This window comes from Panthera onca, chromosome D1 (assembly GCF_046562875.1).
Source record: "Panthera onca isolate mPanOnc1 chromosome D1, mPanOnc1 haplotype 2, whole genome shotgun sequence".
NCBI classification, from domain to species: Eukaryota; Metazoa; Chordata; class Mammalia; order Carnivora; family Felidae; genus Panthera; species Panthera onca.
Window position 1 is genome coordinate 97,621,645 of NC_138348.1, and position 27,978 is coordinate 97,649,622.

Genomic DNA, 27,978 nt, shown 5'->3' on the forward strand with positions numbered 1-27,978 from the left:
GCCCCAGGTGAGCACGCGGCGCGGCGCGGGGCGGGGGCCGCCGGCCACGCCCCCCCTGGCAGGGCCCCCGCGCCTGGCCCCGGGCCCATGCAAACCGGTGATTTGCATCCGAGGAGCCGGGGGGCCCGGGGGAGGCGGCCGGGGGCTGCTGGCGGGGCGGGTCCCGACCCTGCGGAACACCTGTCTGCCCTAACCCGGCCTGGCAGCCTCTCCCTACCGCGCCCGCAGAGACCCAGACTCCTGGTCCCCCTTTTTAGGAACCCCTGAGGGATTATCCGGCCGGGGCCGGAGCTGGAGCTTCCGTCTGGACGCACTCCCCAAGGGTAAGCGCTGCAAGGAGTCGAGAGCCTTTAGAGAAGCCGTGGGGGACGTTCTGGAAACAATCCGGCTTTGGACTCCTCTCAAGCGCTCACCAGCTGTGTGACAAGAGACCGGGCTCTTCCCCTTCCTGCACTCTTTTCACTCATCTGTAACCCCCCGGCGGGTGCCTATCAGAGCTCGCAGCTATCTGGTTGGAGTTTCACAGGTGGCCGAGCGCACCTAGCCCCCCCCCCCCAGTACATCCTCACAACATCCTGGGAGCTAGATGGGGCCCAGCTTCTTAGTCCGTTTTCCGGCGCAGACACCGCCCCTTGCCTGCCCTCCAGGTCCGCGGTGGTCGTGAGGTTCTCGAAGAAGATGATGAGAAAATTATTTACCAGCGTCAGGGGTATGGGGACAGCCACCTGCCTCATCTACAGAGCTGGGAGGTGACTTGTCAAAGGCATACACATCCCTAGTGATGGAGCCTGGCTCAGTCAGGTCTCTGGACTCCCATTCCAATGCTCTTTGTAAGCGCCCATCATGGACTTACCATCTGAGGTCCCCCCATATTTATCCTCTGTTCTTTAGGTCCCAGGAGGTGGCACCAAGGCCAAGGAACCATGTGCCTATAAACCTAGAAAGCCACGAGCACAGGACCTTGCCTTCCTTTCCAGACTGGTGTCCCTACCAACCAACCTTGACCCTAGTCTCAAGGACTATTTCCTGCTCGCAGAACACGTCCGGAGCTTTTCTGCCTCTCTGCCTTGTCTAAGGTGTTCTTTCCAGATGGTATGTTACCCGCCACCAACCCCAATGATCCCTATTACAATATCCAGCATTTATTGAGCTTTGACTAGGTGCCAGGCCCTGAGCTAACCAACACTTTAAAGGCCTCCAATCTCGTCTAGTCCTCATAACAGCTCATAAATGGGGCTGTTATTATTTCCATTTAGCAGGTGGGTAAAGTGAGGCTGAGAGGGTAGAACCTGCCCAGTGTTGCACAGCCAGTAAGTATCAGGGCTCCTGTTCTGAGCACTGTATGCCTACTCCCTCTGCACAGGTCAAATGCCGCCTCCTTTTTCTGATGGTGGAAGTGATCTGATCTTTTACTAAATTAGCATAACGCTTCAATGTTCTTCATAGCCCTTGCGGCGGGTTCTGGGGGGCTTTTCCTATCCTACCTCCCGGTTGTTAACTGACCGGCTGCCCCACAGCACTGAGCACAGTGCCCGTTACACACAGGCTTCGGGGAGAGCCCAGTGGCTGCCACAGTGGCCCCGGAGAAACAGGAAGTCCCAATTAGTACCTGTTGAGGTTCACACAAACCACCCTCCCCCAGTTACATCGTCTTCTCTTCTTCCCACCCTTGGTAAGAGGGAAGAGGACCGTCTTCCTGTTTTCTCTGGCTGGGGTAAGAGATCGGTACAGGCTTCTTGGAGGCCTCCTGAGCCCAGGGACCGCCCCCTTAGGACACCTCTAACCTGTCCCTTCCTTCCCTTCTCCCTCCTTTCCCGTCCCCCCTCCACCTCAGGTGTGGCTCCTTCACCTGATGGCCACTTCTTATCTACAACAGTTTTTCACCTGCCATCATGCTAGAAAAATGCCTGCACATGGTTTATATCCCCCCCCACCCCGTGTGCCTGAGATTTCCATTTGTCAGTTTGCATAGCATTTGTGTGGCTGGGCGCACGGCGGGTCTGATTCTCTGACCACCGCGTCTGGGACCTGTTTCTCTTTTCCTGTGCAGTTACCTTTCTTTTCTGGGCTTTGGTGTCTAATGATTTCTGAGGGCCTTCTAGCTCCAGCAGGCCAGGATTCTGGGGCCCTGGGGTTGAGATGGGGGTGGAGCTCTTGGGGATGGGGCCCATTGGGGCAGAGGTGGGACCTTGGAGGTTCACAGTTGGAAGCACAGCTTGGGATTGCAGACCTGGGGTGGGAGGAAGGGAGGAGGAGACCTGGGGAGAGGGTGACAGACATTACCTCACCTTCATGCATTCAATAAATATTGACTGAGTGCTTCCTATCTGCCAGGAAAGGTGTGACATGCTAGGCATGTCCTTTCTTATTTACCAAGTACAACTTCAGAAGGAAGATACGATTTTTAGGCTCCTTTTATAGATGAGGTTCAGGGAGGCTAATGCAGCTAGTAGATGGCAGAGTTAGGATTTAGAACGGATCTGCCTGACTGCAGTGCTGGCGCTTTTAGTCCTACCCTCCAGTGTCTGCGCAAGTCTCTCCTCCTCTTAGATCCTGTCAGCTGAGGTGGAAGGAGTCTGGATTCTCATGCATACGAGGAAGCCAGGTCCACCGGGGGAAGGACTTGCTCAAGGTCACACAGCAAGTGGGCAAGTCAGCACAGCAGAGACCCTTCCATTCTCCCTGTTCCTCCTTCATGTGGTCTTCCTGGGTCTTAGAAGGTTGGGTGGGTTTGGGGCATGAGAGTAGGGGGCAAAGGCCAGAGTTGGACAATCTCTATTCCTTCCCTCTCTGACTTGCTTGATGATCGTTTCAATTAGATGAGCTGAATGGGAATGCAGAAAGAAAACAAAACGAAACAAACAAACAAACAAACAAACAAACAAAAAACCATGTCCCTCCCTCTTTTCCCAGAACTCAGAATCTCCACGGAACCAACTTTTTGGGTTCTGGGCAGATGGGAGATGATGGGGAAGGTGCCAACCGCCTGGGCCTAATACTCCACGGCTCTGTTTGGCCTGGGAGAGGAAAAGCTGTGGGGAAGGGAAGAGGGATTGAAGGTTGCCCGGAGGTTAGAAAGGAACAGAGGAAAGAAAGGGAAAAAGAAGCAAGGGCAGGAAATTTCATTGCCTTTGGACATCAAAAGAGTCGTATGCAAATTAGATGCAAATTAAATACAAATGAGCACTCCCGGCTTCCCTTACCTCCCCCCTCTTTCTCAATAGCTAGAGGGCTTTTTCAGCGACAGGCCAAAACCTGAGTCTAGCATACTGTAGTCCCCAAACTCTGATCAACTCTGACCCCACCCCAGATCCTCCTGGTCTTCCTGAGGTGACATCCGATCCCCTCGGCTGCACCTCTGGGAAGTCACACCAGCTCCCTAGGCCCCATTTCTACTGGAGCATGCCCTCAGCTTCTTGTGCTTCAAGGACAGAAAGGGGAGTCCAGCCTCCCCTTTCAGACACATTGCTGGAGGTGCCGTCACCCGCGTAGAGAAGGTGCCTGGGGGAGGGAGGTGGGCCCCCGGCCCCTGTTCTCCACCTCAGCCAAGAGAAGTGCCCTTTTTTGGCTGTGGGCCCTGTTGCTCCTTCTCATTTCCTGTCATGTCAGCTGGATTGAGTTGTCAGGGCTGGGATAAGGGTGGAGAGCGAGGCGTCCTGGAAGGCCACCAAACAACAAGTCCCTTCTAGCTCCTTCTGTCTGCCAGATGGGCTGTAGGGCCCAGAGCGTGGGGGTGCAGGGTGGGGGTCAGCTCCCTGCCTTGGGGCAACCACAGGGAATGGATCCAAGTTCAGGCTTCCCCAAAGAGCAGATGGAAGGAGCGTAGAGGCCAGGAAGAACTTGCGGGCCTCTTTTAAACTCACACCTCCGAGGCAACCTGATGGCGCCGTTGCCAAGAATGGGGGTGGAGGGGGTAAGGTGACAGAGTGAGAGAGGTGCTCTGGGAACCAGGATAAAGCAGAGTGGGCCAGAGAGGACACGGGAGTCAGGACACCGAGCTATTCCCTGCCTCTGATATTCCTAATGCAGATTCGCCAGCCCTGGACACCCGCTTCACCCTGAACCCAGCCTTGGCTCACCTCTAGAGGGAGCACACACAAGCCCAGGGCCCACGTTGCACTTGAAGGTTCCAAAAAACAGACAATTATAATATGGATTTGATTTGAAAACAAAACTCTGCCTTCTTTTCGATCTTGGGGACCACACCGGGCCTGGGTCTGGCCACTCTGATCTCACCTTCAAAAGAACCCTGCCTCAGTCCTTTCCTGACTCAGAACAGGTAAGCCTCCGGGTCCACCTGCGCGCTCAGGGCAAGTCTAAGGCCAGCGCGCCCTCTTGTGGTGATGGGGGGGGGTGCGTGTGACTTTAACCTGAGCCCCGCTACCAGCAAGACTGGAGAGATCTCCCCGCGGTCCCGAGGAGAGTGCCCATCCGTGGCTGGGGCAATTTCAGGTGAATTGCCCCCATTCCAGACAAGGTGGAGATACTGAATTTGGTTTCAGCGTGATGTTGGGGCTTTGGTCCCTGCTCCCCACCAAAGGCCGGACTTTCCCGTGGAACCCCAGTTGGAGTCAGCCGGCCTTAGCCCAATCAGTTGTAGTGACGGGAGTCCCTGGTCTTGTCGGGTGGCCGTCCTGTTTCAGGGCAGCTCTGCTGGCTAAAATGTCCTACCTCCCATACTGCCCTCTGGAGCTGCTGAGCTATGTGTAATCCTACGCGCCGACGCATAGGTCAGTGGCCATTCGCCCATTCATCCGTTCGGAATGCGTATTGAGTCCACACTGGAGCTGTGGGTTAAGCTAGGAGCTGGAAATGTAATGGAGACCACACACTGTCCCCGTCCTCAGGAAGCTCAGCCTGGTGATGCGTGTGGAGCAGGGAACAGGCAAGTCCCTCCTACCGGGGCACATGCTCTCACAGAAAAATGGAGGGTGCGACGGGGGTCTGCTGCGGGGCATGACCTACCGGACTCTGGGGGCCGGGCACCAGGAAAATCTTCTTGGAGGAACAGAGATCAGAGCTGGGACCTCCAGCAAAGAGGAAGGAAGTGGGAACAGGAGGAAGCAGTACACGGAGAGGAAACAGTAGCATTCCCCCGGAGGGTGCATGGGGCGTTGGAGTCCCCAGGAGGGTGCATGGGACGTTGGAGTCCCCAGGAGGGTGCATGGGACATTGGAGTCCCTCAAGCAGGGCACCTGGGTGGCTCAGTTGGTTGACCGTTGGACATCTGCTCTGGTCATGATCTTGCAGGTCATGGGTTTGAGTCCCACATCAGGCTCACTGCTGTCAGCACAGAGCCCGCTTCGGATCCTCTGTCCCCAACCCCCCCCCCCCCCGACCCCCGTCCCTCTCCTGCTCGTGCTTGCTCACTCTCAAAAATAAACACTAAAAAAATAAAAAAAAAATACTCTCAGGGCTGATGGGAAGAAGGCAGGAGAGAGAAGCTGAAGAGAACGAGGGGATAGTGTCTCCTAAGAGAAGGGGGAAGGGCTGGGATTCAGAGCCCTGGGGTTGGTTGGGAGGGGGCACCTCCCCCACCATCAAGGCAGGAGGGGGTCCGGAGAGGCATGTGGGCGTGTGGGCCGGGTAGACACGTGGCATCTGTTTCTGCTTCCCCTGGTGTAGGGGAGGGGGGTGCCATGAGCGTACTGTCACTTCATCCTGCCTGTCACTGCTGAAGAGTCAGGACGCTGCCTCAGCAGGACACACAGCTGGAACCCGGGCCCAGGCGATGAGATGGCCACCACAGGGGATGTGGATACCACACCGAGGTAGCTTGTGACCCGCCTTCTTTCCCTCGCTGGACTTGAAAGCCCCCTTGTGAGGTCGGGATCTTCTCCAAGGAGAAGGTGCGCACGGAGTCCCTGTCATGCGAGCCTGTGTTTTCCAGCCCACTTTTGCCTTCTTCCTTCCCACTCTCCATTCCTCTGGGGCCCCAGCAGGGGCAGGAAAACAGAACTGACTCAACACGGAGTGCCTTTAATGAAAGTATGGCTTATTTACAGAGGTGGGAGCGGGATTAAGGGAACCAGAGGGCCAGTGACACGGAGAGGCTAGGGAGGAAGTGGCAGGAAGAGGAAATAGTGGTCTAGGGGCCCGAGGAGGTCTGGTGCTTGGAGAAAGGAAGCCAATGCAGAGGTGTGGTCTGGAAGCAGCAAGGGGTGGGGATAGATGCCTGGAATTCTCTCTCATCCTGCCCTCTGATCTCTGATGCTCCTCACTGGCCGAGCCAGAGGTGAAGGAACCCAGGGGAGGCAGATCCCCAGGTTGGTATCCTGGGGCACAGAGCAGGGCAGAGGAGGGTAGAGAGGAAATGGGGTGGGGGCAGGGGAGGGAAACAGGAACAACCAGCCGTTACCTGGCTACAGTCAACAGTTGATGTCTGAGAGTAATCCCTAGAATGCTTTACTGTTTCTCAAGGTCAAAATGGCAAACACCATATCATGATATCCAGTGACAGCAGGTGCGATGGTTAATTTTATGTGTCAGGTCGGCTAGGTATTACGGTGCCTGGTCTAACACTAGGCCAGATGCTGCTGTGATGGTATTATTGTAGATGTGATTAACCTCTACAATCTACTGGCTTTAGAGATTACCCTTGATAATGTGGGCGGGCCTCATCCAATCAGGTGAAGGTCTTAAGAGCAAACAGTGAGGTTTCCAGAAGAAGCAATTCTGCTTCAAGACTATAACAGAAATCCCGTCTGAATTTCCGGACAGGTGACTTGCCGTACAGATTTCAGACTCGAGACTGCAACGTCATCTTTTGCCTAAGCTGCCTGCTGCCAGCATTTTGGATTTTGCCAGACCCCACAATCACATGAGCTCATTCCTTACTAGAAATCGCTCTCTCTCTCTCTCTCTCTCTCTGTATCCTATTGGCTTTCTCTGAAGAACCCCACCCGATGCAGCAGGAATGTGGGGAAAAGGGCCTCTCATACACCTGCTGGTGAGGGTGCAAATTTGGACAACCGCATCTGGAGGGCCATCTGGCAGCCTCTACCAAACACTGGGCTTTGTGGTGCTCCATTTTTACCATTTCTCTACAGCATGGCTTGTAAGAGCAAGTCGTGGACAATTCAATTGTCCACCAGTCGCCCAACACCTAACGATCCGAGGTAGAACGCCAGCCAGCATTTACCCACTGATTGCCGGGTCAGGAAGCCCTTAGAGAGGGCCACCTCCTAGCAGATGAGGAGCTGGGGGCTTGCAATGGGGGTGACCCACCCCAGAATGCACAGAGCTGGGACTAGGCCGGTACCCACATTCCTCCCAGGTAGGCGTGGTCACCCTCAACCTTTGCTTCTTGGGAGCGGTCCTGGCCCCCGCTTTTTGCCAGACTTCTCCGTGGCTCCACCCACCATATCTGAGGTTCGGCGAAGACAAGCCTTCCCTTGACTAAGATTGCAGGGAGAGGAGCCCGAAGTAAACCCACAGAAAACCCAGCAAGACCCAGTCCAGGCTGGGGTCACCTTGCCCGGGGAACTTGACAGTGTTCATCTTCTCTGGCTTGAAGAGGCTCCACCAAGGCCTAGGCTCCTGGCCTCCCACCCAGGGCCTTACTTACCTTGACAAAAGGGACCCATCAGGAGGCCTGTTCCCGCCAGCTCTAGTTGAAGAGGACCTGTGGGCACCGCCCCCTCCCCCCCATGTATTCGGTGATTGCTGTTGCAGGACTGGCCCCAGTGGGTGCTGAGTACCTCGTGCCTCTCCCCTCCCCGCTGCCCCGAGGTTCCAGCTGGCCAATCTGATAACCCATTTAGGTTAGTAGGTATGCCTGGGGCAAGGAGGCCCAACTGGCTGTCTGACCTGGTCAAGCCACATAATTGTATTGGTGAGCCGCGTCCACGAAGTGTCACAGAATTGCTACAAGGAGCCAGTGAGCTCATTTATGGGAAGTCACTTTGTAAACTCTAACGGGCCAGAGAAAGGAGCGCTCGTTGTAGGTGTGTTACGTTTTTACACGTGCACAAAGGCCTCCTGAGGAAAATAAGGCCTGATCTGCGTGTTTCTCAAATAGCTGACCCTGGCAATGGGCTGAGCTCCCAAGGGATTCTGATGCCACACAGGTGGCAGGCAGTGGTGGCACCTGACAGAGCTGGGCTGGGAGGCTGGGAGGATCGTTTGGAATGAGGGGTAGCATGGACTTGGCCTGAGTATGGGGTCAGCCCAAAGTCTCAGGGAATCTTAATTTTCATCCCCATGCCCTAAGACCAAAGAAGGGGCCCCAGGCAGAATGGTGTGTAATGAGTGTGCAGACGCCCCCTCATTGCTTGGGACAGACAGGCTTGGAGGTGTGAGTCACTCCCAAGGAAGATCAGAAAAGCACTCTTTAGGGGCGCCTGGGTGGCTCAGTCAGTTAAGCGTCCGACTTCGGCTCAGGTCATGATCTCGCGGTTCGTGAGTTCGAGCCCCGCGTCGGGCTCTGTGCTGACAGTTCAGAGCCTGGAGCCTGCTTCGGATTCTGTGTCTCCCTCCCTCTGCCCCTCCCCTGCTCGCTCGCGCTCTGTCTCTCAGAAAAAATAAACATTAAAAACAAACTTACATTTAAAAAAAAAACACTCTTTAAAAAAAAACAGCATTATTTTGGTCACCTGTGAGTGAAAAGGCATATATGACCTGGGACCCCACCTCCAGTAAAAAAAGGCACACAGACAGGGTGGGGAAGTGGGAGGTGCCTTCTCCAAGTAATCCCCTCCCCCACCCAGAGCTAGGATTGGGGCTCAGGACTGAGGGCTGTGATTGGGCAGCAGGGGAAGGAGGAAAGGGCCTGGGGAGGAACACCTCCCTTCCTAACCGCCACTCCCCCCTCCAAAGGACAGCTAAAGCTGGTCCTCGAAAACAGGTTCAGAAACAGGCATGCCTACCTGAAAAGGAGGTCTCACCACCTATCTGACTTGACCCTGGCTGAGCAAGCCTGGCTCCCACCACAACCCTCTGGTCTATACAGCTTCAAGGGGCGGCAGCAGCCTGTTCTGGGGAGCCTTCAAGGGGGGGGGGGACATCCTGAAAGCCTGTTTCCCTTTCCAAGGTGGACAAGGAAGGACTTGACTCTCCCGTCTCCTCCTTCCTAAGGATTCCGGTCCCCTGTGGGACCCCTGGAGCACTCCTGTCTCTGCCCTGTGCTCAGTCTCCTCCACCTTGCCAAATGCCTACCACCCTCCAGCTTCAAGCCGTATCCCATCTGGTCGAGGAGACCTCCCTCGATAAATTCAACCTGCGCCATCCCTCCTTCCCGAAAGTTCTCCAACACCCGGCTCGGCACTTCCTATTACAGTCTCTTCAAACTGGAAGGTACTTTGAAAGCACAGAGACCTTCAGGATGTCTGGCTTAGCCGTCTCAGGTGTATAGGTGAGGAAATGCCTGCTCTTCTCACTAACAGTAACGATATTAATAATAGCGAATACAATGAACACTATCGTGCTGGGCACTTCAGATGTACGAACACCCATGTAAGTCTCACAGTTAAGCCCATTTTATAGCAGAGAGCGCTGAGGCACAGGAAGGTAAAGTGACTTGACCCAAGATTGCACAGGAAATAAGCCACGCCAGGATTTGGACCCTGGCAGTTTGGTTCCGGGTTTTTGCCTTATTGCTTGCCTTAATCTATTTATACTATTACCGTCTGACTTGCTCATCTATGTCTCTTCTTCTTAAGTGCAGAAGTTTTGTCTTATCCTTCCCTAATACGTCCCGGGTCCATCCACTCCCTGCTGCACAGCGAATGAGCACACAGCAGGTGCCTTAGCGGTGTGTCGAGACTGGTCCCCGGCAGAGCGAACGCCCCTCCTGCCACCAGGTGGCAGCATTGGCCAAGAGTTCTTTCAGAACTCTGAGACGAGCTGTCAAATAAAAATTTAAACTTTTATTTCTGGTACAAATGATAAATACTTTGCATTAAAAATCTGGAATTCAAGTTTTCCTCATACTTCGTGCTCCCCCCCGCCCCAGAACTTTACAAAAAATATTTCTGTCTCGAGGAGGGAAGCTGGGGCCTGCTCTCCCAACAGAGTCTGGGTCTGGGGAAAGGCACATGTGGTTTGTGTCCGGGCTGGGAGGCCCTCACCTGCCCCAGTGTTGGGAGGACAGCAATGAGCAGAATGCACTGTGATCTGGAGAAGGGGCTATGGCAATGGTCCCCGACGGCCCCCTCGCTGGGACGTGGTCCCCTCCTCGTTGGGCATTTGATGGTGCAGAGGGGCCAGCTCCTTCCAGATGGGGGAGTGGGGGTGCATGTGTGTGGGGGGCGGCCAGGGGGGAGGTCGGTGGAACAGGCACAGACACCTTTTAGGGTCTAAACCTTCAAAGAGTTCAACAGAATCACGGGCCATCACATTTTGTTTGCTTGAAAGAGAACACTTCAGGGGAGATGAAGGGGAGGGGGACACATCTGGAGAACCCCCTTCTCTCTGTCCCCAAGGGAGGCACAGGGTGGGAGTGGGGGCTGCCTTCATGAGTTAACCCCTGCCACGCCACACCCCTTTTCACAGTCTTGAGTGATGGGGCCAGAGGCTCCGGGATCAAGGGAAGAGAAGGGAGATAAGGCCTCAGTGGGGGGCGGCCACCCCCTCCAGTGGCTGGGGGAAGGGCGGTGGACCCAGAGCAGCGAACTCAGAGACGGCCCCCTTTCACCCCAGCCCAGCTAGGGGTCCTCATCCCAGAGACACAGCTGCCGCTGGGGCACATAGAAGTCGAAGCTGTAGTTTTTCTGGCAGCTGCGGATGCCGCACTTGTAGGGGGTCGGCCGGTCACGGCTGTGGCAGTACTTGAGCATGCAGGGGTACCAGGCCAGGCTCAGGCCGTAGCGGCAGACACAGGGCTCCCCGCCATCCCCCACCTGCCCGCAGCGGGACAGGTGCACCTGCTCTGAGGCCTCCGGCAGAGCCTCAAACACGGAGCTGTCCACACCTGCGGGAGAGAGGCGGGCATCAGCAGAGGGGAAAGGGAGTGAGGAGCCCGCCCCGCATGGCCTCTTGGGGCATCCCATCAGCCCTGTGAGCTGAGCATTTCCATTCTTGTTTTTATAGAGGAGAAACCCGGCCCAGAGAGGTTTAGTGATCTCACTGCGGTCACACAGTAAGTAGTGGGAATAGAGCCCAGGTCTTTCTGACTTCAAGGCCTTCCTTATAGGGGCACCTAGGTGGCTCAGTCAGTTGAGCGTCCGACTTCGGCTCAGGTCATAATCTCATGGTTCGTGGGTTCTAGCCCTCCGTCGGGCTCTGTGCTGACAGCTCAGATTTGGATTCTGTGTCTCCCTCTCTCTCTGCCCCTCCCCTGCTCAGGTCCGTCTCTCTCGAAAACAAATAAGTGTTAAAAAGAATTAAAAATAAAATACCACTATACCAGGATGTGATGGAATAGAGACGTGGGGAGAATGATAGAAAATCGAGGAGAGCTTCTTAAAGGAGGTGGTATCTGAGGAGGGCCAGGTAGGGAAGGACCAGCACAAACATGCTGGGAAGTCAGGGTGGCCAGGGTACACACAGGGGTGCTGGGGGAGACAGCAGTGACCTGGCCCCTGGCTTGGCTCAGTGGCCACGGGACGGACCAGCCTCTCGGGGGGGACAGTACTGAGCTTGAACCTCAGTTTGGAGTGCAGCTTACTGGGAGGGGTGTGTGTGGAGGGCATGAGTACAGCTCTTGGCTATTTCTTTTTTTTTAATGTTTATTTATTTTGAGAGAGAGAGAGAGAGAGAGCACAAGAGAGCGAATGTGAGTGGGAGAGGGGCAGAGAGGGGGAGAGAATCCCAAGCAGGCTCCAGGATGTCAACGCAGAGCCTGTCGTGGGGCTCGAACTCACCAACTGTGAAATCGTAACCTGAGCCGAAGTCAGCCGCTCAACCGACTGAGCCACCCAGCTCCCCCTGTTGGCCATTTCTAAATCCAGTGGTGCCCTGGGAAAGGCAGGCACTTCTCTACTGCTCAGCTGGCTGGGCAGAGGACCAGGGGCCTGGCATCTCCCTGTCCCCTCTACACAGAGGACCTGAGGACAGTCCTGGGAACGGAATCAGGAAATGGGGCAGCAGTAAAGCCACACAGGCCAAAAGGCAGGGACCACACCAGAGACGGGAAAGAGATGCTGGCACCAGGGAAGGCATGAAGGAAAGGAGAGAGGGGGGCAGCAGGGGTGGGCAGGGAGGAGTGGGTGCCGACCCTGATACCTGTGCCCCCTCCCCCGACAGAGGTCCTGTGTTCTCACTAATGGAAGGAATGAGGTGGGTGCTGCCTGGGTATCTCCCTCCACACGACCTGGGAAGTCACAGGTCTGTGGGTCCCTACCTGGAAACGGTCGCTTTCGTCTGGCTGACTCCTCTCCCCGGAGAGCCACACGGGCACCACCTCCTCCAGGAAGTCTGCCCTGACCGACCCCAACCCGGTTTCGGGGTCTCTCCTCTGAACTCCCGCATCTCATTACCGCGCTCTCGCCTGGGTGATGTGATCCCAAGCTGACCTTGCTCCAGCCAGAAGCGGACGTCCTCCCGGCGGGTGTAGATGGTATCCACGGCCTCGGCACACACGTTGCGGAGATGGGGGCTCAGCAGGCCCCCCTGGCTGAAGTTGACGGCCATGTCCATGTGCAGGTGCTCTAGGCCCCGCACCTCCTCAGCCTGCCGCACTGCCCGAGGGTTCTTCTGTGTGGAGAGGAACAGCCACTCCCACCCGGCCTCCGAATGCTCCCTGCCCTGCTTTGCCTAATCGCTGAGAGTCAGACAGGCCAAGGCTGGTTGCCTTCAGAACCTTGGGGCAGGCTGGCAGTCTAGGGGCACCCGGCCTCTCCTCCAGCTTCTGGAGACACCAATCCCCAGGGCTCAGCCGAGCCTCTGCAGCTGGCCACTGGCTGGCGTCTGGGGCTGACGGAGAATTCTGACAGTCATCAGGGCTGGTATTGGAGGTGGCAGCCGGGCGAGCTGGCCCAGGACAGATGCCCCCGGGGTCCCACACCTTCCAACAGGCACAGAACAGAGTCTGGGACCGGGAAGGGAGGGGAGGGCCTTGTTTAGGGAACACAGATGAGGCTGGGGGAGAGGCCCAGGGGCCAGGAAGGGACAGGGAGCAGGTCAATGGGCTGAAGGGTTCTGAACACTGCACTGAACACTTTCCTATGCATGCTCTCATTTAATTCTCAGTATAACTCATTTCTCCATAGGAAAGTAGAGGCTTGGAAGGCAACGTGTGCAACGTCCCCGGGATACAGGGGGGTGGCGCTGGGTCTGAAGGCATATCTGACCTCGGAGTCCAAGCCCAGAATCTCCACCATAAAGGGGGAGGAGCTGAAATCAGGAGGCTGGAGGGATCTGGCAGTTGGGGGTCAGTGCAGATTAGCGATCTGGGGTGATGGGGTTAGGTCTGGCCTGGGGCGATATCAGGGGTTCAGGACTACGGGGTGAGAGTGGGGTGCCGGGGGTGAGGGTGGGTCAGGGGCTGGGTGGGAGAGTGAGGTCGGGGTGCGGTTCAGGCTTGGGGCTGGCTGCAGGGCTGGGGGCTCTGGGGCAGGAGCTGGGCCAGGGAAGGCTCGAAGTGAGCACTCACCTGCCGAAGCTTGGCCATGGCCTCGCTGGGGATGATCTCATTGTGGTGCAGCCGGGTGACAAAGCAGAGTGCCTGGAACTGACTCTGCCCCTTCTCCAGCTCCCCCAGGATCAGGGCTCGGAAGATCTTCACGTCCTAACGGGGAAGGGCAGGAGCATGGGGACCAGCGGGAGTGGGCGGGGCCTCCCACCCAGCGCTCAGCCCAGGCCTTGGACAGGACACGTGCCTGGACACCGCCCCGCGACGGACATTTCCCTCCTGCTGGTCTAGGAATTTTTATCTTTCCCATTTAAACCCATGACTCGAAAGAGCACACCCCAGATGTTCCAGAGCCCCCTGGAAAATTCACATGGTGAACCACTAAAAAGTCTTTTCAAAACAGAACTGTTTAAAAAGTACAGAACTTCACCTTGAAAGAAACAGCACCCTGTTTTTGGTACCTGGCTCTTTCAAGGCGGATGCCGCCCCTCCGTGGCACCCGCGTCACCCTGATCAGGGTGGGTCACAGCCTCTAGAACTACCTGACCAGGCCATAATAGGGGAGGGGTTGAACTTTTTACAAGTACAGATCCCAGAGTCTCATATTCTTGGTCAGTAGGTTGGGTGGGGGGAAGGGGGCGGTGCCTAGAAACTGGTGCTCCTCAACATGCCCCCCAGTGCTTCTAATCGGCCAGACCCCTGGCCATCCCATCTCAGACTGAGGTAGTGGGCATGGGACGGGGTTAAGGGCAGACGCAGCCCAAGCTGGCTGCAGCTGTTGCCAACTTCCGGCCTGGGGGAGCTGGGATGGCTCACCTTTCCCTTCCCCCCTCCACTTCCCCTTTCCCCTCGGGGTTACTAATGGCATTACCAGCAGGCCAATGGCTCCTTCCTGTTACTCACTCATTGTGTGCGTGCGTGGGGGAGGCTGGAGGGGAGCAGAGGGAGGAGGGAGAGGGGCCACAGGGCAGGATGGGGTTCCCCTGCCAATCTGGCTGCTGGAACGCTGTGCTCTGACCCAGCTGCACCCAAGGTGACCCCTGCTCTCACTCAGCTCTGTGCCTTGGCTAACTGCTCCCAGTGTGACATTAGCAGGCCCCACTCAGAAGTGGTCTGGATCTGTCATGATGCTCCCTGCCAGGGAGGTACCCTGGCCACAAGGACCATTCTCCTCTAGAACCCCAATGACCCTGCACTGGCACTGAGCATATACAGGCCTGTGTAGTTATTCATCTTTCGACGTACGTGCCCTGGCCTCGCCCACTGAGAGAGCCCGCGGTGACTCAGGGGGTATGGTACGCCCACTAGAGTATAAGTGCTCTGAAACAGGGGCCAAGGTTCCCCTTGGGCTCCTGTACAGGCAGTGAGGGCAGGCCGTACCCCAACTCTGTCTTGTATTAGCCAGCGCCCAGGCATATCTTCCAGCCTCTGTAAGCCTCACTGGCAAGATGGGGACGATAAGGCACTTCCCTAGTAGGCTTGTGTGAAAACAGTGTGGAGGCCACAGGAGAACGCCCGCCCACAGTAAGCACTCAGTAGGTGCTGGCTGTCGCAATCTCAAGTCTCGTCCCGGCAGTGATCAGCAAATGTTACAGGTGGCCTGTGTGCTGCCATCCCATAACCCCCGTGCACTTGTGAGGTCCCTTGACTACAGGGATGGGTCTTTCACTTTCCTCTCCTGCAAATGATCTCCAGCACAGGGAGGTGTGGGCACGTGCGGGGAGATTTTCCACCAGTATTGCAGAAGGAGAGACTGAGGCTCAGCTGGCGACAGAGGTTCCACGGGGCTCTTTCCGATGCCAGATCTCAAGGAAGGTGAATCAGAGCTTGGGTTAACCCAGCTTCCTCTCAACAGGAAATCCGTTCTTGGGCCCTGAGGCTGGAATCTCCTTGTCCTGCCAGGCTGGGCCATCCGATCTTCCTTCCGTTTGCTCAGGTTGGCTGAGGGGAGACCGGAGGCCGGTACGCTCGTGTATTTTCCACTGGGGGCTCACTTCCTGCCAGGTGAGACCTGATACGAAACTTCCCCTCCTAGGGCTCCGGGCAGCCGGGTGTCCCCGGCAGGACCCTGAGGCAGGATCCAACATTATTTTCAGCAATGACTCTTTAAAAGAACCTTATCTGGAATATTCAGAGCATCTTCTCCAAGACCCCAGCCAAATGCCTGCGGTCTGGCAGCCGCAGAATGGTCTCTTTGCTTGGGGATATCACCTGCCCACCGTTCAGAGAAAGCATCTGAACTCTTAGACCAGACAGGAGGGTTAAAAACAAAACAAAACAAACAAACCTGCTTTGAGTTGTTTTTTTTTTTTTTTTTTTTCTCCCCTGCCTCTATATTAAACAACAATGTTGGTGACGGCAGCAAATGGGGGCACTAAATTGGGAATCTGACTGGGAGCGAAGAGAGGGAACGAGGATTTCTCATTGAGAGAGAAGATTTAGTCGTGGAGGGCAAAGATTTATTGAAGCTTATAACTGGAAGGGATAAGTCACTGTTCTTATGAGGATGTATCGTCCTGTCTAAAATCCTCACAACAGGAGGTAGGGAGGATGATTATTACTGAGTTTGGAACGGGTTACTTGCTCAAGGTCACGGGACGGGAGGAAACGTGGCCAGAGTTCTAACCCCCGGCGGTCTGACTCCAAAGCCAGTGTTCTCTCAACCACAACGCACCAGTGCCTCCCAGGTGTCCTTGACGCCCAGCTCGAGAAACTGAAGCTCAGGTCCAGACAGGCAGTGTGGTCCGCCCTTGGCCACACAGCTGGCAAGTGGCAGAACCAGGATTAGAACTCGGTTCCCTGGCCCAGCCATGCCTGGAGGTCCTGTGCAGACCTGCCCTGGGAGTATGGCAGCTCCCACTCACGGTTCAGCGTGACTACCAAAAAGCAGCGTCTGACACAGATATGAGGGTGACGTGAGGCAGGACCACCCTCCTAGCCCACCAGCCTGCCCTGCCCAGAACCTCTGTAGACCAGTGTCCCTCCCACCTTCTATACCTCAGACTCACCGCTAAGGTCCCGGGGGCCCCTTTCCCTCCAGCACAGAGGAAAGGGCAGGGGAAGAAGTCCCCCTGCTTCAGCAAACATCTGGCCGGATGCTAGGCCCAGGCTAAGGAAGTTTCTATAGGGCTCCCAGGACCCTCCAGCCCAACGGGAGCCGAGCTGGCCAGCAGGCCGATGCGGGAGCAGGTCAGCAGGGGGGCAGAGACCTGAGCCGTGCAGCCGGTGTGGTGAGCGGGCTGTGGAGACAGAGTCTGCTGAAGTCCTTTGCCTATGGCTTTGTTTGTTTAATTTAGAGAGCACGAGTGGGGAAGGGGCAGAGAGAGAGCGGGGGCAGAGGATCCGAAGAAGGCTCCGTGCTGACAGCACAGAGCCCGAGGCGGGGCTCAAACTCATCAACTGTGAGATCATGACCTGCGCTGAAGTCTGATGCTTAGCGGACTGAGCCACCCAGGCCGTGCCCCACCACCCCCGCCCCCAGCCCCCTTGGCCTGTGGTTTTAAGTAAGCATCAGGAGTAGATAGGTTGTGGGACGGCACAGTAGTTAAGGACAAAGGCTCTGTAGCCAGAAGTACCTACATTCAAATCCTGGCGTTGCTCATACTGGCCGTGTAGCCTTGGGTGAATTAACCTCCCTGTACCTTAGTTTCCACATCTGTTAAATGAGTTAAACTAACAATGCCTACACCTCCAGGGATTATTGGGAGGGAAAAATGAGCGAAAGGTCTCAGAACACAGTGGGCTGAACTCCCTATTATTGTTGCCATCTCTGGCCTTGCTCCAACTGTGATCTATTCCAGACCTGCAGACGCAGGAGCAAAGGGTTTTCTCCTAAAGAGGCACCCGAGGCCCAGAGAGGTCGGGGGAGTCCTCTGGGAGTGGCAGGTAATCAGCAAATCCGTGGGAGAGCACTGGTTAGCATGACCTGGGGCAAGGCCTTCACAGGCACCAGGCTGGACAGGGAAGTGGCCAAAACCAAGGCAGGGGCCCCTGTCTTCATGGGGCTCATGGAGAGGCTGGCCTCCTGCAACCAAAGCCAGTGCACCAATAATGGCCGAGGGTCGAGGTTTATGATACACGCTATGGGGCAAAGGATGGACGGAGGGGCGTTTGTTTTCCCCTTAACGATGGCGCAGGGAGGCGAGGAGGGAAGGAGGGAAGACTTCCCCGGAGTGAGGGACATTTCAGTGCTCCTTAGCAGTCAAAGGATGTTGGGGGGCTTTCTAGCAAAGAGAGAGGGGCATTTACAGAAGACAGGGAAATGTGACGCTCTCTTAACACCCCACCCCATCTATCCCTCCATGTTGTTATTGATCTGCCTAATGCCTAATGCCCTTCAAAGACCCCTCCAGAGGCTGGCATCCACTTCACCAACAGCTCGTCTTGGACTCCCTGAGCATTCAGCTAAAGAGCTGGTAGTTCCCAGAAGAAGCGATGAGGCCATGTCACTTTCCATGAGCTGATTCCTCTGCTGGGGGTGCCCTGTCCTCATCTGCCTACCGTGTGTCAGGACTGGGTTCCAACGCATCCCCTGCTCTGGCCCGTCCCCCCCAATGCTACCCTCACCAACCCTCCAGCAGACTCAGCCGGCCCCAACTCCTAACCTCTACAGCACGAGTCCTGTTGTGTTTGCAACCCTGTCTTGCCGTACCTTCCGGACTCAGCTCCTTGAGCCTGGGGCAGTATCCTATTTGCAGCCATCTCCACCCCCTAGAACACAGTAGGTGCTCAGTAAGTGCCTGGCAACGAAGAAACGAAGGCAGGAGGCCACAAACGAGAGCCTGGAAGCATTCTGGGAAAACCACCAGGGGCAGGGCAGGGTGAGGGAGGGCAGAGAGAGAGGTCGAAGGAGGAGGCTGGTGAGAGGGGAGGGGCAGCAGGTCTGAGAGCCCAGCCAAGGAGTCTGGGCTTCATCTAGCGGATCCCCGGAAGCCACGGGTTTCGAGCTGGACCGGAAACTTGAGTTGTGCCGGGCCCGCGTGCACCTGATCTACATCGACAAAGGACCCCGTCCTCATGTGGCATCTTCTGCCTGGGCAGCAAGTCATCCAAGCCCTGCATGGCCTGCCCCTGGCTCAAGGGCGGAGACCAGGCCTTACTTATGCCGTAGCCTCAGGGTCTGGCACAGAGCTGGGTCGCCACTTATCAGCTGAGTGAACGAACGCATGCGTGCACGTGTGCTCCGGGGCCTCCATCAATTCCCTAGCCTCCAACAAGAAGGCTGGTAGTCCTCCAGCTGCTATTGTGGCTTTTAGAGGGTTTAGGGGATCATTGAGCTCAGGACGTGACCTCCACAAGTCATACAGCTGCAGAGCCAGGACCAGAAGCCCGGGGCTCCCGACTCACAGTCCAGTGACCTTCACGCCCCCCCCACCAAGCTCCCCTGTCCGCCCTTGTCCAGATCTCCTCCTTCTCCACACTCACTCCCCGCCAGGCTGTGCTTCTGAGATCCACTGCAGCTCGCAGAGGGAAGGCTGTGCTGGCTCAGCTGTGCTGGGGCTCCGGGTGAACACCCATGAGACAGTGGAGGGCCACTCCGGGAAGCACAGGGGCGGTGGGGTCGGGGGGGGCGGGCAGCCCTCTGCACTTGAACGGCAGACATCCTGTGCCAGGCCCAGGTGCAGCCTTCCTGGGGAGAGGCCCCAGGGGAAGCTTAATGTCAAGGAAGGGGAGCGACGCTGCAGACAGAGCACACAGGAGTTCGGCTGCGATGACAGCAGAGCGGTCACACCGCCCTGGACCGCCGACCCCCAGCCTCAGATAAGACGGGGGAGAGGGACACAAGCTTCTCTTTTGCTTCAGCCGCTGTTGCGGTTTTCTGTCTCAGCCAAGTCAGATCCTAAGTGATACGCAGGGATGCCCGCCTGCCTCCCCCCATTCATGGGCCACGCGTCTGGAGTCTTTCACGCGTACTTGCTGCTTCTAGAACAATCTCTTTCACATGCAGTGGCTCCTGTCTCTCCCCGGCTCCCATCGGCTCGGCTGCACATGGCCAACCCCCCCCTCCCCATCCCCCTGCCTCGCATGCCGGTTGCTCACAGGAGCACCGCCTCCCTCCGTGTCCCCCCACCTGTGGAGTCTCCACCTCACCCCTTTCTCTGAGTCAGTGTGGTGTCTCTCAGAGTCTCTCACGCAGCCTCACGCACTCCCTCACCCACGGTCTAACAACGTCCTCACCCCGCTGTCACACTCTGCCCCCTTCTCCAGAGAGCCCACCTGGGGAGAGGAGGGGGCCTCTGCGATCTCAGACCTCCCGCCAGCCCAGCACTCCACCATGGGGAGCCGAAAACTAAGGGGGCCAGGGTGGGGAGCTGCCCCCTCCCTCAGTGCCCTCCCAGCCACCCACCCTTCTGTCCAGGGTCCTTGCGAAGCACCTGCTCCCCCCACCCCTCCTTGCTCTTGGACAGCAGACACGGTCTCCTGGGAGTGTCCTCGACCATCTCTGTCTCCTTCCCGTCACACCAGAGCGCATGATTCTGAGGCCCGGGCTGAGCCAATCTAAATATTTATTCCTCTGCTCCTGGCTGGGGCCGCTTTATGGCTAGAGAAGGGGCCAGTTTTGTTGGACCGTGGCGGCGAGGAGAGGCAGCCCGGAACCAGCACCTTCCTAACCCACGCTGGCTGCCCTGGGGCAGACACGGGAGCGCCTTGGCCCCTCTGCCCCATCTACTCGAGCAGGAACAGGGGTGGATGGGGTCAACCCAAAGCCAGGCGGGGCACATTCCCAGGCGGGTGCCCAGGGACTTACGCTGCCCCCATTACAGGGATGTCTGTATACCCTCAGGGCCAGTCCTGGGACAAAAGCTTCTTGTTAAGGGGCATTAGCACCACCACCAGTCAGGCGCAGTGCCCTCTGCCCTCCTCCCAGCCCCCCGAGCCCCCAGTTCTCTGTCAGCCAAATCCCAAAGGTCACTACTGTTCCAACTGCCCCGGGGAACAATGTGAGGCTTTATGTGGATCGACTGTGCCCCACTGTCCCGCTGACTCAGGGCTCCTAAGATGGGGCTCCATACTCCTCTCTCACCCGGATTCCCAGCCCCAAATGCCTCTGTTGCTCCCTGCCCTTTATCGGAATCCACAGCGGCAGCCACTTAAACACTTGCCAACCTAAGGGACAGAAGAGCCTAATGACGCGCTGGCCCCTAGAGCAGAAAGAAAGTGCCAGAACAATGGGCTTGCCAGCGAGCAAGGAGAGCCGGGGAGGGGACCTGCCGGGGCCCTGGCTGGCACCGCTACCTCACTTCTCACGAGCCTACGCTGGCCTCTGCTTTGCCACAGCCTCTGATTCACTTCTCATCAGACCGTGAACATCACGCTAGTGTCTCGGCCATGCCTGTGCCGTGTCTGGGCCTGGGGCTCCGAGAGGTGAAGTGGCTCGTCAGGACGCACAACTGGCGAAGGGCAGAAAGATGTACACAGTGAGTGTTCAGTGGTCTCCGTGAGATCTTTTACAAACGGTCCCTGTACCCCCCGCCCCTTGCATCCCCATCTCTCTAGAGGAAGAGCCTCTTGGCACAAAGCTGCCAAGGGCCAATACTCAAATCCACCAGGGGTTATGAGCTCGGGGGGGGGTAGGGGTCCAGCTCAGGTCTGTAGAGAGGAGGGTTTCTCTGTAGATCTGTTCCTCTGCATGAAGGTTTTCCGTCAGCTTCCTTCTTCCCTTTCCCCTCCCCTATTCAGGTATCTTCGGCCTTCTGGAAGAAGCCTACTTACGTTATGGCGCACATAGTCAACTGCCATACAGCGGAAAGATCCCTGGGTCCTAATCCCGGGTCATTAGCCACTTGATCTTGTCACAGTCGCTTCAGAGCTCGAAGCCTCAGTTTGCACATCTGCAAAATGGGGGTAACCCCTGCCTCATGAGGCAGTAGGGAGGATCAAAGGAGGCTGTGCGTGAAAGCACCCAACAGCGTGTGACCTGAGGGACCACTTGGCGCGTGAGATACAGGGACATGTGGTTCTCATCACGAGGCTGCACCGTTCCTGTGAAAGAGACAGCCCTACCCTGCCTCTCCCCATCTTATTTCTAGCAGGCCACTCCTCCCTGGTTCCAGGTGGGAGTCTTCACTGCCTGACCCAGGATCTTTTGCTAGGACTCCCCCTGGACATTGGCATTCAGGGGTGGGAGATGCTTGCCAAGCTTCAGGGAGCATATCTCAACCTTCCCTCAGGGCTCTAGATCCCTGATCCATGGAAGAATTCCTCAGACACGGCAGAGGGACTGCTGTGAGCCCCGGGGGCCCCACGGCCACAAGCCAGGTTGTTCCATCCGGTCACTTCTCGTAAACTCCTACGAGGAAACGCTCTGGACCCCAGAAAAGCCTGGGCCTCTCCTGAAAGCATCTCTGCTGCCCTCCGTTCCCCAAGAAGACAGCCCGTCCATCACAACCCTGTGTTCCCAGCTGCTACACTTCAGAGGCCTAACGCAGAAAGGGTAGGGGGAGACTGGTCTCTCGCAGCTTCTCCGGCCTGACATCTGTGTGACATGACATCCCGTTGTAATAAACAGCCTCCGGCAGCGCGCGGTCATTTGCACGTTCCACATCTTGCAGACTACATCTGACAGCATGCAGCTTCCCACGCTGCTCCCTCACCCCAAGCAGGAGCCCCCTAAGGCGGGGGCTCTGGTGCTCTTTGGACTGTTCCTTCCAGACTCCCACTCACCCATCGGCGCTCAGGCCGGGGCTCAAGTTTCAAGGACGCTTCTTGGGTCCTTCAGAGTGACCTTGAGCTGACCCACACCACCATGTGGCTCCCCTTATCTTGGCTCCACGGCGCAGCCCCTCCGGGTCCCTCCTGCCATGCTTCTGGAGGCTGTGGTTCCTTCCTCCCCCCTCCCGCTGCACCCACTGCCCTGAAACAGTTGCACATGACTTTCTCATATCTTTCAGGCCCACCCTACCCTTCCGGTCAGCACCAAACCACACTGCCTGCAACATGACTCATCCCTTCCCTCAGCTTTTGGACGCTCAGACCAGGGAGCCAAGGGGAAAGAGAATTTGGACGGGGACACCAACCTGGGGGACGGGGACCAAGCGGTCTGACTGACAAAAAGCCAGGTTAGAGCCTGGGGGCGGGGACGTGGCCGGTATTAGATATTGCCCGGTGAGTACGTACATACGACTATAATTGCATCCACGGGATTTGGACTATAAAGGAGAGTACCGTCGACTGGGTGTGTATTAGGAAGGACGGTGTGCGTGCCGCGGGCAGGTAGAATTAGGCCTAACGCCTATACGCTGCTTCAAGCACATTAGGGTTCCCCTGGGTAGAATGACGGGTTGCCAAGTGCTCAGTGAGTGTGGGCTCTCCCTGTATTTAACAGTCCAACCTGGGCCCCGCCTCCAAGTCCCCTCCCTTCCCTGGAACAGCTATACCAGTGGTTCCCGAACCTGCTGCCTGCTGGAAATCGTGGGGCCTCTTTAAAAATACCGTTGCCCTCAGAGATCAGATCGAATTGCTCTGGGCTGCAGCCCAGGCATCGGGATTCTCCAAAGCTACCCAGGTGATTCTAACGGACATGAAGTCTGGGAGCCACGGAGCCATGGCACTTTTTTCAAAGCCAGAGCTCAGTCTGCCCGACGGTCAGCAGCCTTGGGGAAGGGTATGCAGCGACAGAGGAGGGCCGCTTGATAGCTCCAAGCGACCTGCGGAGTCTATCCTCAATCCTTGCCTGGGCTCCAGGCTCCGTGTCCTACAGCGAGCGGATTACTCTGATTACTGTTACTGCCTCGCCGCCTTCGGGTCCAGCGTGGCAGGGTGGGGAGAGCCAGACAGTCCTAGAACCCTGCCTCTCAGTGGAGGCAGAGAGGGTGGGAGGGGCTGGGGAGAGGGGGCTGGGGGTGGGGAGAGGCTGGGCCAAGGGCATCCGGCACAAGGCCAGTCCCTGCAGCCCTGGGTATTCTGGCGGGCCAAGAATGACCGCTCCGTGCTCGGAGGGGCTGGTCGGCAATGCTGCGGTGTGACTGGGGGAAAGGGGTGCCCAGAGGGCTGGTCAAACATTACTGCCGGGTGTATCCGTGAGGGTGTTTCCAGAAGAGATGAACATTTGAATGGGCAGAAGGAGTAGCAGAGATGGCTCTTGCCAGTGTGAGTGGGCACCAACCCATCCGGGGAGGCTGTGGATCGGACAAAAAGCCGAGGAAGGGTGAGTGCGCTCTCTCTGCTCGGGCTGGGACATCCGTCTTCTGCCCTTAGACATTGGCACTCAGGCCTTGGGACTCAGGCTGGAACCGCACTGCCAGCTTTCCTGGGCCTCCAGCTTTTGCAAATGGCAGATCGTAGGACTTCTCAGCCTCCACGATCATGAGGGCCAATCTCTTGTAATAAATCTCTTTCCGCGTATCTCACTCTACGTCCCGTTGTTTCTGTTTCTCTGGAGAGCGCCCACACGCCGTGCTTCGAGGAGAAGGTTATGATGAGGGGCTCAAGGCCCCTCCAGGCTCAGCACTGACTCTGGGTCCATCATTCAACCTCTCTGGGTCCAGGCTCAGCACGGAGGGCCCATGCTGCACTGTGATGTGGGCAACGATTACGAAAATTAGCGGCTTCCATTTCTTGAGCGCTTAGCACGGGAGCCGACGCATAGTGGGCACTTCACTTCATAGTTATGACCCTCGTTTTACAGATGAAGAAACGAAGGCCTGCAGAGCTCAAGTCCCCTGCCCAGGGTTAAACCGTATCGATCTCATTTCGGTCTGGACTGTCTCCTAAAGGTGAGAAAATGGCAAACATTGCCATTCCTAAGTGGACTGGGGTGTTTGGTACACAAAACAAAAGGAACACAACGTTCAAGACTTCTTCCCACGGGAAAAATTGTTACGTCTACATAGAACCTTGTGTAAATCTGCCAAAGGCTATGGGGCACAAGGCCTTGAGGACTGAGAGGGCCACGGAAGGATCCGCATAGAAAAGCTGCTCTGGCCAATGTAGACAGCGACTTGGGTGGGGGAAAGGCTATGATGCCCCGCCCCGGGCTAAATGAGAAACCCGGAGCTGGAGAGCCCTTAGAGAGCGGGTTCCCTTTCTGTGCCTTCTGCCCCCAGTTCCAGTCCTTGCTGGTGAATTAGGAGATGCCAGGGCGGGTGTGAAAGGCCAGGTTCTGGGTCAGAAGCTAACCTGAAAAGCAGACTCTGGACTAGAGTCAAACCTGGGTGGAGGTTTGAGCCACTGCGGGGATTAAAATGGGGCCCTTGCCATCAGCTCCAAGAGGCTTCTTCAACTGGGCGGTCAGCCCCCTAGTAAACTCTCAGCTCCAGACCCCAGTTCCGCACCCCACTGCCACTGGGGCACTCCCCTCTCCTGGCCCACAGGGCAGAGTAATAAAAAAGTTTATGCTGCAGCCAGAGGCTATAAAAGCTCAGCCCTACCCGTTGTGTCTCTCACTGATGTCCTAGCCACAGCCTCAGCTGCTGAAGAGGTCCCAGGAATAGGGAAGCCTCTCCCCAGGGTTCCAGCTACCATAAAACAGTCGGCATTGGGCAGGAAGGTTAGGAGACTCTTGTCCTGGCCAGCGGGGCACTCTCAAGTACAAAGGGCTTCAGTGGAAGGTTAGAGGGGAAGATGAGACCACCGCCCCCTGAGGGGTCTGGCTACTCTGGGATTTCCCAGGAAAAGAAAGCATTTGACAAAATTTCCCCTGGAGTTTAGGTGTGGGGAGGCAGGAGGTATTCTGGCCCCGCCAGCTTCCTTCTCTCCACACACGAACCCACCTGCCTCTACCTGAATGTGAGAACCTAGCTTGGGCCTACTGAGTAAGGAAGGGCCACAAAGTCTTCCCAGCTGGGATGACCACCCACACCCCGTGGTCCACCTATGTCCCATGTCAGTGACAACTCAGTAGTTTTGGGACAGGTCGGCAGTCAAGCCCTATCTCCGCTGTCCACTGGATCCCCTCCCCATGCTTCTCTATGGCAGTTTTGCTGGGTCCCTAGCTGCCTCCCCAAGTTCTGCTCCTTTCCTCTCAAGCTCCCACTCTCTAAGAGGGAGGAGAGAGAGATGGCTTGGGCGAGGCTCTATAGCCCTGAACTTCTCCAGCTGCCCAGCTATCTAACTGGCCTCACCTCTCCACTTCCCCAGAGACAGGGCCTCCTTTTATCAGAAGAGGGGCTGGTGTGTGCATGTGCGTGCGTGCGTGCGTGTGTGTGTGTGTGTGTGTGTGTGTGTGTGTGTATCAGGAGACTCCTTTCAAGTACCTACTCCTCACCCACCCTTTCCTTCCAGAATTCCTGCTGCTGGGTCACCGTTAGTCACTCACTGCCCTTCCGGGCCCATTTACTGATAACCCCCCAGTTCCTCCAGTCTCCCCCCAACCCCAACAACCTTGGGGGCCACGTCCACCTTCTGGTTCCTTACACATACTGAATAGGGGCTGCTTTCTGCCCCCTTCCTGCAATCTGGGCCAAAACATGGAGGTTGGCCAGCGGTCCTGCCAGGCGCAGTAAGGAGTGGCAACTCTCCCAGAGTGCGGGGACCTCACGTAGGGCCTCTCCCCAGGTTCTCCTTCTTCAAGCTTCCCAGCTTTCCAGACCCAGGAGCAGAGGTAGCTTCTCCTTGGTCCCGGAGGGACAAGGGACAATCAGCTCTTACCTCCCGGCCTCCCTCCCGCCATGCCTCTGGCCTAGAACGGTGCAACACGAGAGTTGGTTCAAAGACTCCAAGATGTCAGAGCTGAGGGGCCTGGTGCCACCTCACCGACCTGTGCAGAGGTGAAAAACGAGGCCCAGAGAAGGAAAGGGACTTGCCCAAGATCACACAGCAAGAACCCAGGACCTCTGATTGCCAGCCCAGGACTTTCTCCTCTAGAGCACAGGGAAATGACTCCAAGAAGGGAGTCAACTCTTTTGAAGGAGAGTCCGCACCTGGAGGGCTCTGGGAGAGCTGGAAGAGAAGTGGGCAGAAGGCTGGGAGTCAGGGAGAGAGAAGGGGCCTGGGCACCCAGAGCAAGGGGGTGAAGGGCTGGAGGGCCGGCGGAGGACTTCCTCCAGCAGAATGAAGGGGCCGGATCTGGGCGCCGGGGACCCCGACGACCCTGGCTCAGTCTCTCCCCTCTCCTGGCCCGCCTTCCACCTGCAGGCCTCAGTGCGACCGGGGACCCCCGGGCGCCCGGGCTCCCACGGCCCTCCAGGCGAGCGACGGTGCCTCACCTTCTTGAAGTCGGCGGTGAAGGAGACGAGGGTGCCGTCGGGCTTACGCAGCTCGAGGCTGATGCTGTCGGCGTCGCTGTCCGCCTGCAGGCTCTCCTCGGTGACCTGGCCGTCGGGCAGCCGCACGCGGACCCGCAGCTCGGCCGGCGCGCCCGGCCCGGCGCCCACGCCGCGCGGCGCCCCCAGCAGCGGCCCGAGCAGCGGCAGCAGCAGCAGCAGCAGCAGCGCGGGGGGCGCCGTGGGGACCCCGCGGCGGCCGGGCGGGCGCATCCCCGGGGGCCGCCGCCGCCCTCCGCGGGCCCGGCGCGCGGCGTGCGAGCCGAGAGGGGCGCTGCCAAACTTCGCGCGAAGTTGCTGGCTAGTTCGGGGCGCGCGCGGGGCAGCGGCTCCCCGGGGGGCTCAGGCGCGGGGGGCCCGCGACGTGGCGCGGACGCACGTGGACTGCGCTCCGCCGCGCGCCCCCCCGGCGGCTCCGAGGCGGACGCGGCGCTCCCGGGGTCCCCCCCCCGCCCGCCCACCGGCCCAGCGCCGCGACCGCCGCGGCCCCCGACTCCGGCGCGGCGAGACTCTGTTTTGCACTTTTCATTCAATCCCACCCCCCGTCACTTCCTTCGGAAAACAGAAACCACCAGGACCTGCCTTAAAGAGACCGCGCACCTCTCGGCCCTTAAAGGGCTCGCGGCGGCTCCCCGCGCTCCGGCTGCGGCCCGGGGCAGGGGGCGGGGACAGGGGACCGCGGCGCAGCGGCTTTGTGGGAAAAGGGCTTTCTCGATCTCCCTCCCTGCCTGCCGCGCCCCGCGCGACCCGGCCGTGTCAGGAGTTGGCTCAACGGGCAAATCCCTTCCTCCCAGCAGGGGCGGGACGGGTGACTCTTCCCCCGTCCCGTCCACCTCCCCCCGCCCCCGCCCCCGCCCCTTTGGCTTGCTCTTGTGCCACGTGGACGAAATAATCGGGCTTGGTGTTTTAGGGGTTTTGTTTGGTCTTTTCGTTTCTCTGACACAGCGAATTTCTAAAAACGGTTCTGCAAAATCAGACCTCACCTCGCCTTCAGCCTTTCGACTGTCTTGGGTCAGGAGAGGTGAGCCGAGGTTCTCGCCCTCATTTGACATCCCTCCGGTGTGGTGCCTTGATAAGTCAGGCCACCTCCCTGAATACGTCCCCTCGACTTGCGCACATTTTGTGAGCCCCGGGACAGCTTTTCTTTTCAGTCCCATCGCCCTCACTTACCCCATTCACGGCCTATCCTCGGTCCTGCCCACCTCCCAAGACCCCCACCCCCACCCCCCCCCCCCTTTCTCATAGGCTGAGCAAATCCAGGGAAAT

At 57.6% G+C, this 27,978-nt stretch overlaps 1 protein-coding gene and 1 long non-coding RNA gene across 3 annotated transcripts; one reads left to right on the forward strand and one right to left on the reverse strand.

Annotated features, from left to right (window-relative positions):
• Positions 1 to 9,846: 9,846 nt before the first annotated feature.
• OAF (out at first homolog) lies at positions 9,847 to 27,442 on the reverse strand. Of its 2 annotated transcripts, none has more exons than XM_060605036.3 (4): positions 26,656 to 27,442; positions 13,532 to 13,666; positions 12,453 to 12,633; positions 9,847 to 10,909 (listed from the first exon to the last, which is right to left on the reverse strand). In XM_060605036.3, exons 1-4 carry the CDS (start codon positions 26,923 to 26,925, stop codon positions 10,644 to 10,646), a joined length of 852 nt encoding a protein of 283 aa, XP_060461019.1. In that variant the 5' UTR covers positions 26,926 to 27,442; the 3' UTR covers positions 9,847 to 10,643. The 2 variants fall into 2 exon arrangements, with proteins under 2 accessions (XP_060461019.1, XP_060461020.1); XM_060605037.3 differs by lacking the exon at positions 26,656 to 27,442 and adding an exon at positions 15,180 to 16,960.
• Positions 23,413 to 26,665, forward strand: LOC144612900 (uncharacterized). Its single transcript, XR_013550041.2, has 3 exons — positions 23,413 to 23,657; positions 24,138 to 24,225; positions 25,733 to 26,665. It is a non-coding gene; the product is annotated as an uncharacterized LOC144612900 (long non-coding RNA).
• Positions 27,443 to 27,978: the final 536 nt, after the last annotated feature.